Source organism: Chelonia mydas, chromosome 4, assembly GCF_015237465.2.
Source record: "Chelonia mydas isolate rCheMyd1 chromosome 4, rCheMyd1.pri.v2, whole genome shotgun sequence".
Taxonomy (NCBI): domain Eukaryota; kingdom Metazoa; phylum Chordata; order Testudines; family Cheloniidae; genus Chelonia; species Chelonia mydas.
Window position 1 is genome coordinate 2,276,691 of NC_057852.1, and position 17,088 is coordinate 2,293,778.

At 44.0% G+C, this 17,088-nt stretch overlaps 1 protein-coding gene across 1 annotated transcript in view; it reads right to left on the reverse strand.

The window, feature by feature from the left end:
• The window catches only part of LOC119566013 (deleted in malignant brain tumors 1 protein), a 93,473-nt gene that overhangs the window by 43,298 nt on the left and 33,087 nt on the right, over positions 1 to 17,088 (reverse strand). The window contains 5 exon segments of the mRNA XM_043545716.1: positions 1,270 to 1,584; positions 6,005 to 6,180; positions 11,683 to 11,685; positions 12,671 to 12,806; positions 16,670 to 16,984. Coding sequence (XP_043401651.1) covers positions 1,270 to 1,584; positions 6,005 to 6,180; positions 11,683 to 11,685; positions 12,671 to 12,806; positions 16,670 to 16,984 — 945 coding nt within the window.

Below are 17,088 nucleotides of genomic sequence, written 5' to 3' on the forward strand. Positions count from 1 at the left end.
GCCGCATGTGGCTCCGGAGCCATGGGTTGGCCACCCCTGGTCTAGATGGTGCTGGTCCTGCATGAGTGCAGGGGACTGGACTTGATGGCCCCTCGAGGTCCTTTCCAGTGCTATGATTCTATGATTTTCTTTTTTCTTGGAACTTCCTTTGAAAAATACTATATTAAACATTTCATACCGAATATGAAACAAGAGAATGCTACCATTCAGTATATGTAATGATTTGAAGATTTATAATATCAACTTTAATAATTGTTTATTTCAACTTTTAAAGGCAGATTCACTGGTACGCCAGACTAGTAAAAGCAGTCAGGGCAGGAAAGCTAGATTTATAGCTGCTTTGTACCTCAAGAGCAGGACAAAGCAGCCAAAGTGTATTAGTGAATCTGGACTCTAATTTTCAACTGACTTATTAGTCCAAAGGACTATGTTTTGGAGTCTGGTTCTACATGAAGGGAGTCTATGGGCCCCAGTATCACTGCATTTTAAGGAATCTATGCTCCTGCCTCATTTCTCTTGGCAGTGTTGATAATAGTGTGCAGTGGGTCCAAGGTAGCAATGCCATGGGAAGCCTTTCAAGCATAGATCAGAGCATGTGGAACCAACTCTTTAAAGAGCACTGGCAGTTGTAGTCAAGTAACGTACCACTGAGAACTCTTGAAACATGTGCCCATTTTACCTTATATCAATGACTCATCTACAACCAACAGAATTGTTGCATGCAGTTTAGGTGTATAAGCAGAGCGGTGACTGATTGAGTCACCTCTGACGCTGCCATGATTCCAATAAAGAATTACATGAGCTGTTGATCTGAGCCTATCTGTAGCATATATATTCATAACGATTAGATAAAAGAAGCATTAATAACTTAGCTTAATTATAACCTAATTTCTTGAAATACAGTGTATGCACAAAATTTTAATAAATTTTAACAGTATGGAGAGTCTGAAGAATCTGTTTTATTCCATTATTAAAACCATTTGGGACAAAAGAAAGACAGACACATTTTTAAAAATTAGTACTTTAACGCAAAATGGATATTTTAACTCAAAAACTGGAATTACTTGTGATTTCTCCGAAAATTAAGTTTATACTCATAGAATAAATGTAGTAACTCTGGGGAGGGTGTGATGTAGGTTTTTTACAAAACAAAGAGGTTGAATGCCTGCTTGAAGTGCAAAACAGAATTCAACTTTAACTATGAAACTGTGATTGGTGCATTCATAATTCTTTGTTACCCCGGTTAAATAGAGCAGAAACAGAGCTAACCTGAGCAGAGCACTCCTGCATCTTCATGATGCCCGCAGCTGTGCTGACCCCATCCCCTGGAAGGACATGCCCAAAGGTTGGTTTCTGTTCCAGAGCAGTTCACACCATCCAGCCAGATCTCCCCTGATCCTTGCCCATAATGAGCAGACACAGGTGCGTTGATGGCGCGTCCACATCCCAACTCTCTGCAAACGACATTGGCATCCGACAGGTCCCAGGAATCACCACAGACTGTCCCCCAGGTGTCTTGGTAATAGATTTCCACCCTGCCGGCACAGTGATCTGACCCATTCACCAGTCTGATCTGTTTGCTTCCTGTAGGGTTAAATCTCAGCTGTTAATTTTTCAGAGGAACAAGCTGATGATTATGAGATTTCAGAAGTAAAATAGCTGAGCACACTATACCAACATCCTCAGCAGTTTCCTACTGTGCTGTGACAGAGACTGGTTCTCCTCTCCCACGTGGCTCATTCCTCAGTAAGTGAGGCAGTATGTTGATAATGCCCATAACCCCTTGGCCAAAATTCAAGACATTTAAAGTTGCTTCCCTGCTCAAATGGCTTCTCTTTGTCATAACAGGCAGCCAGCTACTGAGCTAGACTCTTCCATGAATTTAGAAATGTGGCTATCCCTAAGCCTGCTTTCAATTGGGCCCATATGCGGTCAATGTGACTCTTTCCATTTACTTCACAAGGCTTTTGGATCAAAACTGACAGTCCAGTGCAGTGCAGAATAGGTTAATACATTGTTTTAATCTATTATGTAAGAATTATAACATAGATTCAAAAAATGGTTGTGCCATGACTTATTGTTCACATATTGAAAGGATGACTTTTGCATTTTTGCTATGACAAACGTGCAGGATTTGTTGTATGCGTTCTCTGAATCTCCTCATTGTAGCTGCGTGCACACCACCTTGGCATTATTAGTGTTCCACAGGTCACCCAGGATATAGCATTGAACACCATGGAGATAAACCTTGACTCTCCCATCACTCCAACTTTCACCACTCTGAGCAAACCAGACCTGAGTTCTGGAGTGATGTGAATATGTTGAATAGCACTTACTACAGTATACTTCAAATTATACATGCTATGTGTATGAAATTATAATTATTAAACAAATGTCTACAGTAGTGAATTTGCTACACTGATAAAAGAAGCAGCCTCTGTCACCAGGTCACATTTGTATCCAGAATTGGAGAACTGAAAGAGTTAATGAAGTGTGAACCTAATTCTGCAAAGCAATTAAACGTGTGCTTACTTTGCAGAATCGAGGCCCAAGACAGGAAATTATACTCTTGAATTGAAGTCTCATTTTATTATTTACTTAATTACATTCTTAAAGCTGGTTGAAATTTTTTAACAGAAAAATTTCCCCAATAAAATATGTGATTTTGTCAACATTGATTCCCTGCCCCAGCAGGAAAATGTCAATTTCAATGAAATTTCCCAATTTTTCAATGGGAAAGTTAGACAAGAAACATTTAGCTTCAAATCACCATTCCGAAAGGTCAAAATTTTTAACACATTCAAACAAAATGTTTAATTTCAATCAAAAATGTCAAAAAAAAAATCATCCCAACATTTCTGAATAGAACCTTTTTGGAACTTTTGCTGACATGAAAATTATTGATATTTAAACTTTTTGTCCTGTTTCTGAATGAAAAGAAATATAGAAATATCTGAATTTCCCAAGGGATGGAAATTCCATTTTCTGGACAGCTCTACTGGAAATTCACTATTATGAAGTCTATTTTCACAAAAGAAACAGACAAAGAAAACCAAAAAAACCCGAAGAGCAGTCCTTGTTGAGATGGTTCCTTGTTGAGATGGTAGTGGGGAAAATGAGTTATACCCTTGAACTGAAGTGACATTTCATTATTTATAGGGCTGTCAAATGATTAAAAATTAATCGGAATTAATTGCACTGTTAAACAATAATAGAGTACCATTTATTTAAATATTTTTGGATGTTTTCTACATTTTCAAATATATTGATTTCAATTACAACACAGAATACAAAGTGTACACTACTCACTTTATATTTATTTTTGATTTCAAGTATTTTCACTGTAAAAAAAGCAAAAGAAATAGTATTTTTCAATGCACCTAATACAAGTACTGTAGTGCAATCTCTTTATCATGAAGGTTGAATTTACAAATGTAGAATTATGTACAAAAGAACTTGTATTAAAAAATAAAACAAATGTAAAATTTTAGAGCCTGCAAGTCCACTCAATCCTACTTCTTGTTCAGCCCATCGCTCAGACAAACAAGTTTGTTTACATTTGCAGGAGATAATGCTGCCAACTTCTTGTTTACAATGTCACCTGAAAGTGACAATAGGTGTCGCAAGATATTTAGATGCCAGATGCGCTAAAGATTCATATGTCTCTTCATGCTTCAACCACTATTCCAGGGGACATGTGTCCATGCTGATGATGGGTTCTGCTCGATAACAATCCAAAGCAGTACAGACTGACGCATGTTCATTTTCATGATCTGAGTCAGATGCCACCAGCAGAAGGTTGATTTTCTTTTTGGTGGTTCGGGTTCTGTAGTTTCTGCATCAGAGCATTGCTCTTTTAGGACTTCTGAAAGCATGCTCCACACCCTGTCCCTCTCAGATTTTGGAAGGCACTTCAGATTCTTAAACTTGGGTCAAGTGCCGTACTTATCTTTAGAAATCTCACTCTGGTACCTTCTTTGTGTTTTGTCAAATCTGCAGTGAAAGTGTTCTTAAAATGAGCAACATGTGCTGGGTCATCATCCGAGACTGCTATAACATGAAATATATGGCAGAATGCAGGTAAAACAGAGCAGAAGACATACAATTCTCCCCCAAGGAGTTCAGTCACAAATTTAACTAACACATTGTTTTTAATGAGCGTGATCAGCATGGAAGCATGTCCTCTGGAATGGTGGCTGAAGCATGAGGAAGGTTACGAATGTTTAGCATATCTGGCATGTAAATATCTTGCAATGCAGCTACATCAGTGCCACATTCTCACTTTCTGGTGACATTGTCAATAAGAAGAGGACAGCATTATCTCCTGTAAATGTAAACAAATTTGTTTGTCTTAGTGATTGACTGAACAAGAAGTAGAACTGAGTGGCCTTATAGGCTTTAAAGTTTTACATTGTTTTGTTTTGAGTAACCAAAAAAATCTACATTTGTACATTGCACTTTCATGATAAAGAGATTGCACAACAGTACTTGTATGTGATGAATTGAAAAATACTATTTCTTTACTATTTCTTACAGTACAAATATTTGTAATAAAAATAATATACACTGATTTCATTTACAACACAGAATACAATATATAGGTCAGGCTTGACAAAGCCCTGGCTGGGATGATTTAGTTGGGGATTGGTCCTGCTTTGAGCAGGGGGTTGGACTAGATGACCTCCTGAGGTCCCTTCCAACCCTGATATTCTATGATTCTATGATATATGAAAATGTAGAAAACCATCCAAAATATTTAATAAATTTCAATTGGTATTCTATTATTTAACAGTGCTATTAAAACTGTGATTAATCGCGATGAACTTTTTTGAGTTGCGATTAATTGACAGCTTTAATTATTTACTTACTTAAATTCTTAAATTTCCAGATTTGAATGTACTTTTGGTTGAACAGTTCCATAAAGCTTAATTGACATCCATAGACAGAGGGCCTATAATTATACTCTAAACATTTGAAGAAATGAATAAGTAGTGTAAGTGAAACTGACATATAATAGCCTAACTGGCAAATAGAGAAGATTCTGAACTGGAGATATATAGCTCAGTACTGATACCAAAATTGCCTACCTAGAATATTATAGAATTAAAGTGAGCACCTCTTTATAATAAGACTGATTTGATATAATACTTTGAATTATTATTTCTTGATAATTTCAATACCCAATGTTAAATTCAATATTCTGTGTCAACTCTTATATGTCCATCTTTATTTTTCTGTCTGTAATTTGTTGAATCAATATTATAGCAAAGCAACCTTAACTTCCATAAAGTCATACTGTACAAGGAGAAGGTAATGGTTTAATTAAACTCACTTAACCATCTTATGTCCTTATATTATATACTGTAGATGCTAAATTTTGCAGTTGAGAACTCCAGAGATATAGCTTTCCCTCTACAATTCCCAATCTACACTGGCAACATATATGAATTTCTGAATGGATCATGGTCTTCCTGGGGAGTAGGAGAAAGTAGGGACACCCATTGAACTAGTTTGATTAACTCTAGCTCTGTGCAATGAACGGGCAGCACAAGTACAAATGTGGCAAGATACTGATTAACCTGTGATTAACCTTTGTACCTCAATAAGTTCGGTGCTGAGAGTTCATATTAATCAAGACACTGGGACTCACATGCTATTTCTGTTCTGGGCCCCCAGGCAGCTCTGCCAGTGCATTTCTAACCTGAAGCAATCATTCAAGTTAACTACTCAAGTCTTTTGCCTCTCTTGATGAGTGTTTTGTCTTTTTTTAATATTAGATGATGAAATATGTGAGTAAGTGAATAAGCAAAGAGACACAGTAGACTCCTTCTCACTTCTGACTCATATATGGCTTTGAACTCAGCTCTCAGGATCTGAAAGGCAACAAATACCAAAACATTGGGTGACCAGCAAGGAGATGCTCCTTTATCTTTATCTGCTGCCTTCTTATTTTATTGCTTTAAATTTAATTAATCAAGTTAAAGAAAGCATTCATAAAACTGACCTGAGCAGATAACTCCAGCATCTTCATGATCTCCACAGTTGTGCTGACCCCATTCCCTGAAAGGACACACCCAGAGGTAGGATTCATTCCCAGAGCAATTCACATCATCCAGCCAGATCTTCCCAGATCCTGGCCCATATCGAGCAGAGACAGTTGCACTGATGGCGTCTCCACATCTCAGTTGTGAAGGGCCCATGTTTGGTCCATCCACCTGCAAACAGTCAGGGCACACCCTGACCGTTGTGAGGAGCAACACATTGCTCCGTCCAAGGACGAGGACCAGATATGAACCCTGGGAACTTGATTAAAGGTGGGAACTTGATTAAAGGACAGTAATCGTGGGAAGCTTCCTTGGCTTGGCCTTAAGGCCTGAGAATTAGGAATGTAGTAGATAGAGGCTGAAAAACAAGAATATTAATCAATGTCATGCATTCCTTTGCGGGGAAAGTAGGTAATGTGCAGGGGGGAGAAATATAATAAAGGAGAAGGTGGAAAGCTGACAGGCAGCAGCCCATTTTCAGCTGACCAGCTTGCTTGCTTGAATAAATCTGTGTTCTGTCTCATCATTGAACCGCCACAACTGGCGCCCAAACGTGGGGCCCTCAGCACTCACCTCGCCCGGCAAGGGTTTCAGACGCGTCACTCATCCGCTTCGTGGATCCCGGTGAGTATTTTTCGTTGTGGTAAGTATGGGAAGTTCCCTCTCTGCTTTGCAAGTGCAACATCGCACTGAGCTACAGTATTTGCTGCGTAAGGCTCAGCATGTCTGCCCCACTCGAGAACTCACTCTCCTGTTACAGGAGGTGAGTGCCCAGTGCCCGTGGTACCCTGAAGCCGGAACCCTTAAGCTAGCGGACTGGGAGCGTTTGGGCCAGACATTGCATGAAGAACCTCGGGCGCCCGTGCAGGCTCTACATGCCTGGCACCTCTGCCGCGATGCGATACAGCGTGTTGCCTCGGACAGGCCCTCCGTCGCGAGGCTGGTGATCTCGCCACGCCCGTCGGCTCCTGCAGTCACCCCCCCTCCTACCGATGCAACACAGTGTGTCGCCTCGGAAGAACCTTCTCTCGCGCCAATAGAGGGGCTGCCAATTCCGCCACCGCCGTCGGCTCCTACAGCCATCCCTCTCCCTGCTTTGCCCCCAGTGCCTTTATTACCACCGCCTCCCTTACCTTCCCCGCCGGAGCCGGTGTGTGATTACCCTCCCCCCCTAGGACCCCATGCTTCGGGGCCCCCCACGGGGTCGTCTGCATCTGCTCAGAGGCTTTCGCTGGTGCAACAAATGGTTCACGCAGCGAAGACTCGCTCAGATCTTACAGCAGAGGAGCTGGCTGAGCTGGTCTCAGTTTGTCCGGTGACCTGGCAGAATGACGACCAGGGCAACCCGGTGGGAACCTGGGTTTCATTGCCTTACTCGGTGGTTAGAGAGGTAAAGAAGGCGATTCGCGAGTTCGGTCTGACTAGCACGTTTGTGCGTGGTCTCATTGAAGGGCTAGGTAGTGGGTACTCCTTGATCCCTGAAGATTGGAAGGCGCTGTTGCGCATGATGTTGTCATCCAGTCAGTATGTTATTTGGGTCAGTGAGTATCGGCAGGAGGCAGACCGTCAGGCCCAGATTCATAGAGCAGCAGGTGTTAATGTTATTTATGAGCAATTGGCAGGGGAGGGACAGTTTGCTACCGTTGAGCAGCAGACCCAACTCCCTCAGGTCTTCTTCCCTATCATTTCCACCTGCGCCCAGCATGCTTTCCGGAGGGTCCCGGATTCAGGCAAGCCTACAAAAAGCTTTGTCAGTATCCGCCAGGGTGCATCAGAGTCCTTTCTGGATTTTACCAACAGATTGCAGGAGGCTATCCTCCGACAGGTGGATAATGCTGTGGCCGCTCAGGAGATCCTGTTAAAATTGGCGGTTGAGAATGCGAATGAGGATTGCCGCCGTGCTCTCCAGACGGCGCAAGTCTCTGGCGTTTTAGAGCTCTCAGACATGCTACGGGCGTGCCAGAACATCGGCACACAAGCCCATAAGGCTGGAGTTTTGGCTGCCGCCCTGAGAAAAACCGGGAGGCCGTGCCCTTGCTACTATCCGCCCTTTTGTGCTCCCTGTCCACCTCAATATTTGGGGCCGTGATTTACTTACAAAGCTGGACACCACCCTCGATATTAATATCTGATGGCTCAAAACCCTCCCTCACCCACATTGCCCTCCGCATTACCCTTGGTATGGCAATCCTTAGAGCCCGTCTGGATTGACCAGTGGCCCCTTCCTCTAGAAAAGCTGAAAGCGCTTCATTCCCTTGTGCAGCAGCATTTGCAGGCACAGCGCTTGGAGTGCTCTACTAGTCCCTGGAACACCCCGGTGTTCGTTATTAAGAAAAAATCTGGTGCTTGGCGGCTGTTACATGATTTAAGGGAAATAAATAAACGCATCCAACCTATGGGCCCCTTGCAGTTTGGCTTGCCAAATCCAAATTTAATTCCTCAAACCGATCAGCTCTGTGTGTTAGATTTAAAAGATTGTTTTTTCACCATCCCCCTTTGCCCGCAAGATCGCGAAAAATTCGCGTTTACGGTGCCACAATATAATAATCAGCAACCCTCTCAAAGGTATCAGTGGAAGGTCTTACCCCAGGGAATGCAAAATAGTCCAACCTTGTGTCAGCTTTTTGTGGATCGGGCCCTCACCCCTTTTCGTGCCCGGTACCCTACGCTAAAGGTCTACCATTATATGGATGACATTTTGCTTAGTGGTCCCCAGGTCACGGAACAACAGATTGAATCTTTGTCTCAAATTCTCGGCCAAAATGGCCTGTTGGTGGCACCAGAAAAAATCCAACGCTCTTATCCCTACCACTACCTCGGCCATAAGGTTTTACAAACCTATGCTGCTCCGGTTCGTCCGGCACTAACTCTACCTCAACCCCTAACCCTTGTTAAATTACAACAGATTTTGGGTCATTTAAATTGGATTCGGCCCTATTTTCGTCTCCCCACCTCGATGCTGCAGCCGTTGTTCGAGCTCCTACGTGGAGCCCGAGCACCGGGTGCAGTTATTGCCATCACTGAAGAGCACATTGCCTGCATTCGTCAAATTAATGCAGCATTGAGTCAGCAGTTTGTGGACAGACCCCCTGAGGTCCGTCCCCTACGGTTGATTCTTCTTGCCACCCCTCATACGCCCACTGCGGCTCTGTTTGTACCCCGTACGAATACAGCCGTCTCTATCATAGAGTGGCTGTACCTCTCCTCCACTCCTCCTCGGAATATTTACCCCTATCTAGATGCCCTGTCTGATCTTGTTCGTAAAGCCCGCCACCGTGCAGTGCAACTCACTGGCACTGATTTAGTTGATATTGTGTTCCCCTTGTCCCGTAGTGAATTTGATTCCTTGTGCCACACCTCTTTGGCTTGGCAGGTTGCTCTTTGTGATTATGTGGGAGAAATTTCTTATAACCCCCCAAAAGATCCTCGGTTGGTAATTACCCAAAAGGTGCCTCTAATTGTTCATCGTCTTAGCCACTCTCAACCCATTGTTTCTGCTGTTACTCTTTTTACTGATGGCTCTTCACATCGAGGTGTTGTCACCTATCAATCCGGTGACCCCCCTCGCTGGCATTCTCGTTTTACACTGCCTCAGCGTTCCGCGCAGCGCTCGGAACTGGCTGCTGTTATTTTGGCCTTTCAACTTTTTGCTGATTGTCCCTTTAATTTAATTGTGGACACCCATTATGTTTATCAAGTGATTGATCATTTACCCCTTGCCCTCATTACCCCTCAGGTCGATGCGGACCTCCTTCGTCTATTTTTGTCTTTGCAATATCTTATCTCCACTCGTAATTTTCCTTATTTTGTTGCTCACATTCGCAGTCATACCCCTTTGCCTGGGTCACTCACTGAGGGCAATGCGCGCGCCGATCGCGCGCTACGTGGTCAGGTAAATTCTCTTTTTTCTGACCCCATTGAAAGCCATGCCTTTTTTCATCAGTCTGCCTCAGTTTTGGCCCGGCAGTTTCACATTCCTACTGATCATGCACGTTCCATTGTTCGTTCCTGCCCCCACCGTGCCGCTGCTGCCCCTACCTTCTCTTATGCCGTTAACCCCAGAGGTACCGCAGCGAATCAGCTGTGGCAAATGGATGTCACTCACGTGCCACAATTCCGCCCCTATTCCTTTTTACATGTTTCTGTTGATACTTATTCGGGATTTCTCTGGGCAACCCCGCAGCGTGGGGAAGCCACTGCCAAAGTGATTCACCATTTGCTAGCCTGTTTTTCTGTTATGGGTCGCCCAAGCCAGATTAAAACAGATAATGCCCCAGCCTACTGCTCCACAGCCCTCTCCACCTTTTGTGCCCGATGGGACGTCCGTCTTAAACACGGGATCCCTTATAATTCCACGGGCCAAGCCATTGTTGAACGTGCCAATCGCACGCTCAAAACCTTGCTTGATAAACAATTAAAACAAGGGGAGCTGCGTCTCCGAACCTTAGGAGACATTCAACAACAAATGCATATCCTTTTGTTTACTTTAAATAACTTAACGCTGAACGCAGATCAGCAGACCCCCGCGGATCGGCATTTTCACAAATCTGAGGTACTGGAAAGACCGCGTGTCTTTTACCGTCAGCTGCCTGATCCGCAGTGGCTGGGCCCAGTACCTCTAATCACTTGGGGTCGGGGATATGCTGCGGTGTCTCTCCCTGCAGGACCGTTGTGGGTTCCAGCCCGGTGTGTGCGACCGGCACTGAAACAGCATGGCATGGCGCCAGGGGCTGCCGAACCCCATACCGGAGTTTCAGCTGACCTTGGAGGAGAACGCGGTGCCTCCCGGGTCAACAACGGCGGGACGGAAACGGAGGAGGCGTAGCGTCCCAAGCCAGCCCGTGACATGGGGAGCAGTAAAAGCATTGGTCGCGGCGGCTCAACGAAGACTGGCAGCAAACCAACAGCCAGAGACTCCTGAGACTTTGTTTGTGGCGATTCTCGCCCAAATCACTGCTAATTCTGTACTGATTGTTTGCTTTTTGTGCCTGCTGTTTCCTGTGGGGGTTGGCTCGGAAGCGCTTCCCCCGTTACGGGCCCGAATGACGTATAACATATGGGAAAGGTTGGCTTCAATAGCAAATGTTACCCACTTTTGTTTGTCTAATTCTGTAGAAGCCGGAGAATTGTTAGGTACATGCCTTATTCCAGTATGTCATCACCCTGAGGAGATAGGGAATGAGACGATGCTCGCTGCTTACGCGAATCTCTCTTCCCAGTACTCTGGCATGGCTAATTGGGGCCCGGCCTACTATACCTTGCCTCACACGGCTATATCCCTCCATACACCGTACCCGGCCGGGGCCACCAATGTCACCTGTGCGCGTGTGGTTAACTGCACTAGTACAAAGGTGCCCTTGGGCTGTCGGCAAATTCCTCAACCCTTTTTAAATTGTTCTCATGCTGTAAATGTATCACACAATTATGGCCATATTATCCTACCATTAGGGTGGTTTTTTACCTGTGGCTCGCGCACCTTTAGTTATATTCCTGCAAATTTAAGTGATGGCACCCTTTGCTGTCTTAGTAGAATGACACTTATATTGCCTTTTGCCAGCCAAAAACGCAGTAAAAGAAATATACCCCTTTCCGAAGATTGTGTTGCAGATGTCAATCTTCTCAGCCGCTCTGAGTACACCGCCTTAGCGGCCTCTATTGTTGGGGTCCCCGGGCTTGCCACTTATACAGCCAGAACCCTAAATGCCCTGGCGTGCTTTGCAGCGAAGGCAATTAATACAACATCCAAGGCAATTGCCCTACTTAATGCAGAGCAACACGAATTAAGGGATGCAATTTTAGATAACAGAGCAGCCATTGATTTTCTACTCTTGAAACATCACCTAGGCTGTTCCACGTTTCGGCATATGTGTTGTTTTAATTTAACTGATAATAGTCGTTCCATAGAGACTAGACTGGCCGAACTGGCCAATCTTACGGCACACATACGTCAAGATGTGGGGTTTGAGGGCTTTTGGAATTGGCTTACAGGTTGGCTGCCATCTCTAGGCTGGCTGCGACAATTTTTCGGTTATGCTGTGTTTATAATCATTGGGCTTATTTTTTGCTGCTGCTGTGTACAATGTATTCCCTCTTTGCTAAGGCTTTGTAGAGATACGCCCTGGCAAGCTCCCCGAGTTATGTCCTTGTCTGTTTGGGAGTTAAATTGCTCACAAAAGCAAATTGACGGCTCCCATGAGAGGGCCGAGTATAATTAAACAAAAAGGGGGAGATGAAGGGCCCATGTTTGGTCCATCCACCTGCAAACAGTCAGGGCACACCCTGACCGTTGTGAGGAGCAACACATTGCTCCGTCCAAGGACGAGGACCAGATATGAACCCTGGGAACTTGATTAAAGGTGGGAACTTGATTAAAGGACAGTAATCGTGGGAAGCTTCCTTGGCTTGGCCTTAAGGCCTGAGAATTAGGAATGTAGTAGATAGAGGCTGAAAAACAAGAATATTAATCAATGTCATGCATTCCTTTGCGGGGAAAGTAGGTAATGTGCAGGGGGGAGAAATATAATAAAGGAGAAGGTGGAAAGCTGACAGGCAGCAGCCCATTTTCAGCTGACCAGCTTGCTTGCTTGAATAAATCTGTGTTCTGTCTCATCATTGAACCGCCACACAGTTGTTTGCAGGCAACGTTGGCATCTGATAGATCCCACGAATTATCACAGACTGTTCCCCAGGTGCCATTGTAATAAATCTCCACTCTCCCAGAGCAGTGATCTGTCCCATTCACCAGTCTAATCTGTTTGTTTTCTGTAGGTATAAATCCTATTTGTTAATATGTCATTTTCTTATCCTACAACAAGAAACTTTTTGTAAGAATTTAGAAATAAAACATCTGAGCAAATGATATACATCTTTCTAACTGCTATTCCAGATCTGAAGATGTTTCAGGTTGCCAGATGGTTTCTCATCTGCTATACGCTCTGTAATTCTCAGTCCCTACAGGACCTATCCCTCAGTCAAATTTGAGGGGGGTGAGGGTTATATTTTGTCATGGCCATGACCTCTGTGACAAAATCCATGATGCTTAAGGGTTTAAATTTGCTCCCACAAAATGTCATCCTTTTTACCATTCTCAGTAGCCTGCAAGATTCCTCCATGATGTTTTGCAAATTTTTCTCGCTATATGCACTGTGTAGTGAAGTAATGGCTTTAAAGCCTAGCTGGAAATATTCATCTGTACACTGTTTTACTGGTCAAAGAGCAAGAGACTCTTTTGTACTTTTATTTCCATTTATCCAAGTGACCATTTTGTAATTCTACATTACATTCTCAGAAAGCAAATATTTGAGATAAGAAGCCTGTAAATGACTGAAATGCATAACACCTTTTACTAACAAGTTTTACCCTAAGCTTACAAATAATTTTAGTCTCCAAGTGGCTAACAACTTCCTGGTGCAAGTGCTGGAGGAACCAACAAGGGGCCGTGCTTCTCTTGACCTGCTGCTCACAAACAGGGAACAATTGGTAGGGGAAGTAGAAGTGGGTGGCAATCTGAGCAGCAGTGACCATGAGATGGTCAAATTCAGGATCCTGACAAAAGGAAGAAAGGAGAGCAGCAGAATACAGACCCTGGACTTCAGAAAAGCAAACTTTGACTGCCTCAGGGAACTGATGGGCAGGATCCCCTGGGAGGCTAATATGAGGAGGAAAGCAATCCAGGAGAGCTGGCTGTATTTTAAAGAAGCCTTATTGAGGGCACAGGAACAAACCATCCCGATGTGCAGAAAGAATAGCAAATATAGCAGGTGACCAGCTTGGCTTAACACAGAATATTCAGTGAGCTTAAACAGAAAAAGGAAGCTTACAAGAAGTGGAAACTTGGACAGATGACTAGGGAGGAGTACAAAAACATTGCTAGAGCATGCAGGGGTGTAATCAGAAAGGCCAAAGCACAGTTGGAGTTGCAGCTAGCAGGGGATGTGAAGGGTAACAAGAAGGGTTTCTACAGGTATGTTAGCAATAAGAAAAAGGTCAGGAAAAGTGTGGGCCCCTTACTGAATGGGGGAGGCAACCTACTGACAGATGATGACGAAAAAGCTGAAGTACTCAAATGCTTTTTTTGCCTCGGTCTTCACAGACAAGGTCAGCTCCCAGACTGTTGCACTGGGCAGCACAGTATGGGGAGGAGGTGAGTAGCCCTCAGTGGTGAAATAATAGGTTAAGAACTATTTAGAAAAGCTGGACACACACAAGTCCATGGGGCTGGATTTAATGCATCCAAGGGCACTGAGGGAGTTGGCTGATGTGATTGCAGAGCCATTGGCCATTATCTTTGAAAACACATGGAGATCTGGGGGAGGTCCTGGATGACTGGGAAAAGGCATATATGGTGCCCATCTTTAAAAAAAGGGAAGAAGGAGAATCCAGTGAACTGCAGACCAGTCAGCCACACTTCAGTCCCCTGAAAAATCATAGAGCAGATCCTCAAGGAATCCATTCTGAAGCACTTGGAGGAGAGGAAGGCGATCAGGAACAGTCAGCATGGAGTCACCAAGGGCAAGTCATGCCTGACCAGTCTGATTGCCTTCTATGAGGAGATAACCGGCTCTGTGAATATGGGGAAAGCGGTGCACGTGATATATCTTGACTTTCTCAAAGCTTTTGACACTGTCTCCCACAGTATTCTTGCCAGCAAGTTAACAAAGTATGGATTGGATGAATGGACTATAAGATGGATAGAAAGCTGGCTAGATCATCGGGCTCAATGGATAGTGATCAATGGCTCCATGTCTACTTGGCAGCCAGTATCAAGTGGAGTGCCCCAAGGGTTGGTCCTTGGGCCAGTTTTGTTCAACATTTTCATTAATGATCTGGATGATGGGATGGATTGCACCCTCAGCAAGTTTGCGGATGACACTAAGCTCCGGGGAGAAGTAGGTATGCTGGAAGATAGGGATAGGGTCCAGAGTGACCTAGACACATTGGAGGATTGGGCCAAAAGAAATCTGATGAGGTTCAACAAGGTCAAGTGCAGAGTCCTTCACTTAGTACAGAAGAATCCCATGCACCGCTACAGGCTGGGGACCGATTGGCTAAGCAGCAGTTCTGCAAAAGAAGACCTGGGGATTATGCTGGATATAAGAAGCTGGATATGAGTCAATGTGCCCTTGTTGCCAAGAAGGCTAACGGCATATTGGGCTGTATTAGTAGGAGCATTGCCAGCTGATCGAGTGAAGTGTTTATTCACCTGTATTCGGCACTGATGAGGTCACATCTGGAGTATTGCTTCCAGTTTTGGGCCCTCCCACTACAGAAAGGACGTGGACAGATTGGAGAGAGTCCAGCAGAGGGTAATGAAAATGATTAGGGGGCTGGAGCACATAACTTATGAGGAGAGGCTGAGGGAACTGGGCTTATTTAGTCTGCAGAAGAGAAGAGTGAGGGGGGATTTGATAGCAGCCTTCAGCTACTTGAAGGGGGGTTTCAAAGAGGATGGAGCTAGGTTGTTCTCAGTGGTGGCAGATGACAGGACAAGGAGTAATGGTCTCAAGTTGCGGGGGGGGGGGGGGAGGTCTAGGTTGGATATTAGGAAACACTATTTCACTAGGAGGGGGGTGAAGCACTGGAATGGGTTACCTAGGGAGGTGGTGGAATCTCCATCTTTAGAGATTTTTAAGGCTCAACTTGACAAAACCCTGGCTGGGATGATTTAGTTGGTCTTGGTCCTGCTTTGATAACCTCCTCAGGTCTCTTCTAACCCTAAACTTCTATGATTTTATGAGCTCTGAGACTGGTCATTTTATTTCACTGGTGCTGAAAATGATAAATTCATTGCAGCCACATCTTATAATTTCTGCTAAACAGGTTAATCTGATTAGGGTCTTAATTCAGGAAAAAAATTAAGCGCATATTATTCCTATTCAGCAAGGCTTGTAAGCATTTCTCACTTTAAGCACAAGCTTAAATCGTATTGATGTAAATGAGATTCAAACACAGAGTTACAGTTAAGCAAATGCTTAGGTGCTTTTCTGAATACGGATGGATCACTGACTCATGGGCTAGATGCAATGAAGAGCAATTGTGTAGTGATGGCATGCTAAAGAAATTAAACACTGAGATGTGGAGATGATCATCTGTAGTGGTCTCCCATGACTCTGAAAACTTTTGGTGTTTACAGCTGTTTTGACACTGGATAAATTAATGCTCCCTGTATTATTTATTGATTGAATTCAAAAGAATCAGGGTTCACTTTTGATTTAAATGGAACCTAAGCATCTACTTCAGTGCTTAGCTAAGTAGGGATAATTTGCTGACCTGGAGTCTTAGGTATGTCTACGCTGCAGTCCAAGTTCTGACTGCACCACACTAGTTTTACCCACAGTAGCACAGCTAAAAATAGCATTGTAGACATGGCAGCAGGAGTCAGCGCAGGCTGGCAATGCAAGTACCTATCCAGTGTCTCTGGAGTCTTTGTACAAACCAAGCTGAAGCCCATAGTACCACTTTTACAATGCTATTTTTAGCTCTGCTTATGTAGGTAAAGCTAACATACGTATTACCTGTGATGCACTTATACGGCAGGTTGCAGTATAGATGCATCCTTAGTTAACATTCACCTCACATATTATTTCCCAATTAAATGGGCTTAGTAGAGCATTCACAGAACAGACCTGAACAGACAACACCTGCATCTTCATTGTGCCTGCAGTTATGCAAACCCCATCCACCAAATGGACATTCCCAAAGACTGGATTCATTCCCAGAGCAGTTCACATCATCCATCCAGATCTGCTCAGATCCTTCCCCATAATGTGCAGAGATAGTTGCAGTGATGGCGTGTCCACATCCCAGTTCTTTACAAATAACATTGGAGTCTGACAGGTCCCAGGAATCATCACAGACTGTTCCCCAGATGCCATTGTAATAAATCTCCACTCTCCCGGCACAATGATCTGACCCATTCACCAGTCTGATCTGTCTGTTTCCTGTAGGGATAAATCCCAGTTGTTAAAATGTCATATTCCTATTGAACAAAAGCAGGTTTGTGAGATTCCAGAAATAAAAACACATAAACAAATGATACTGTCAT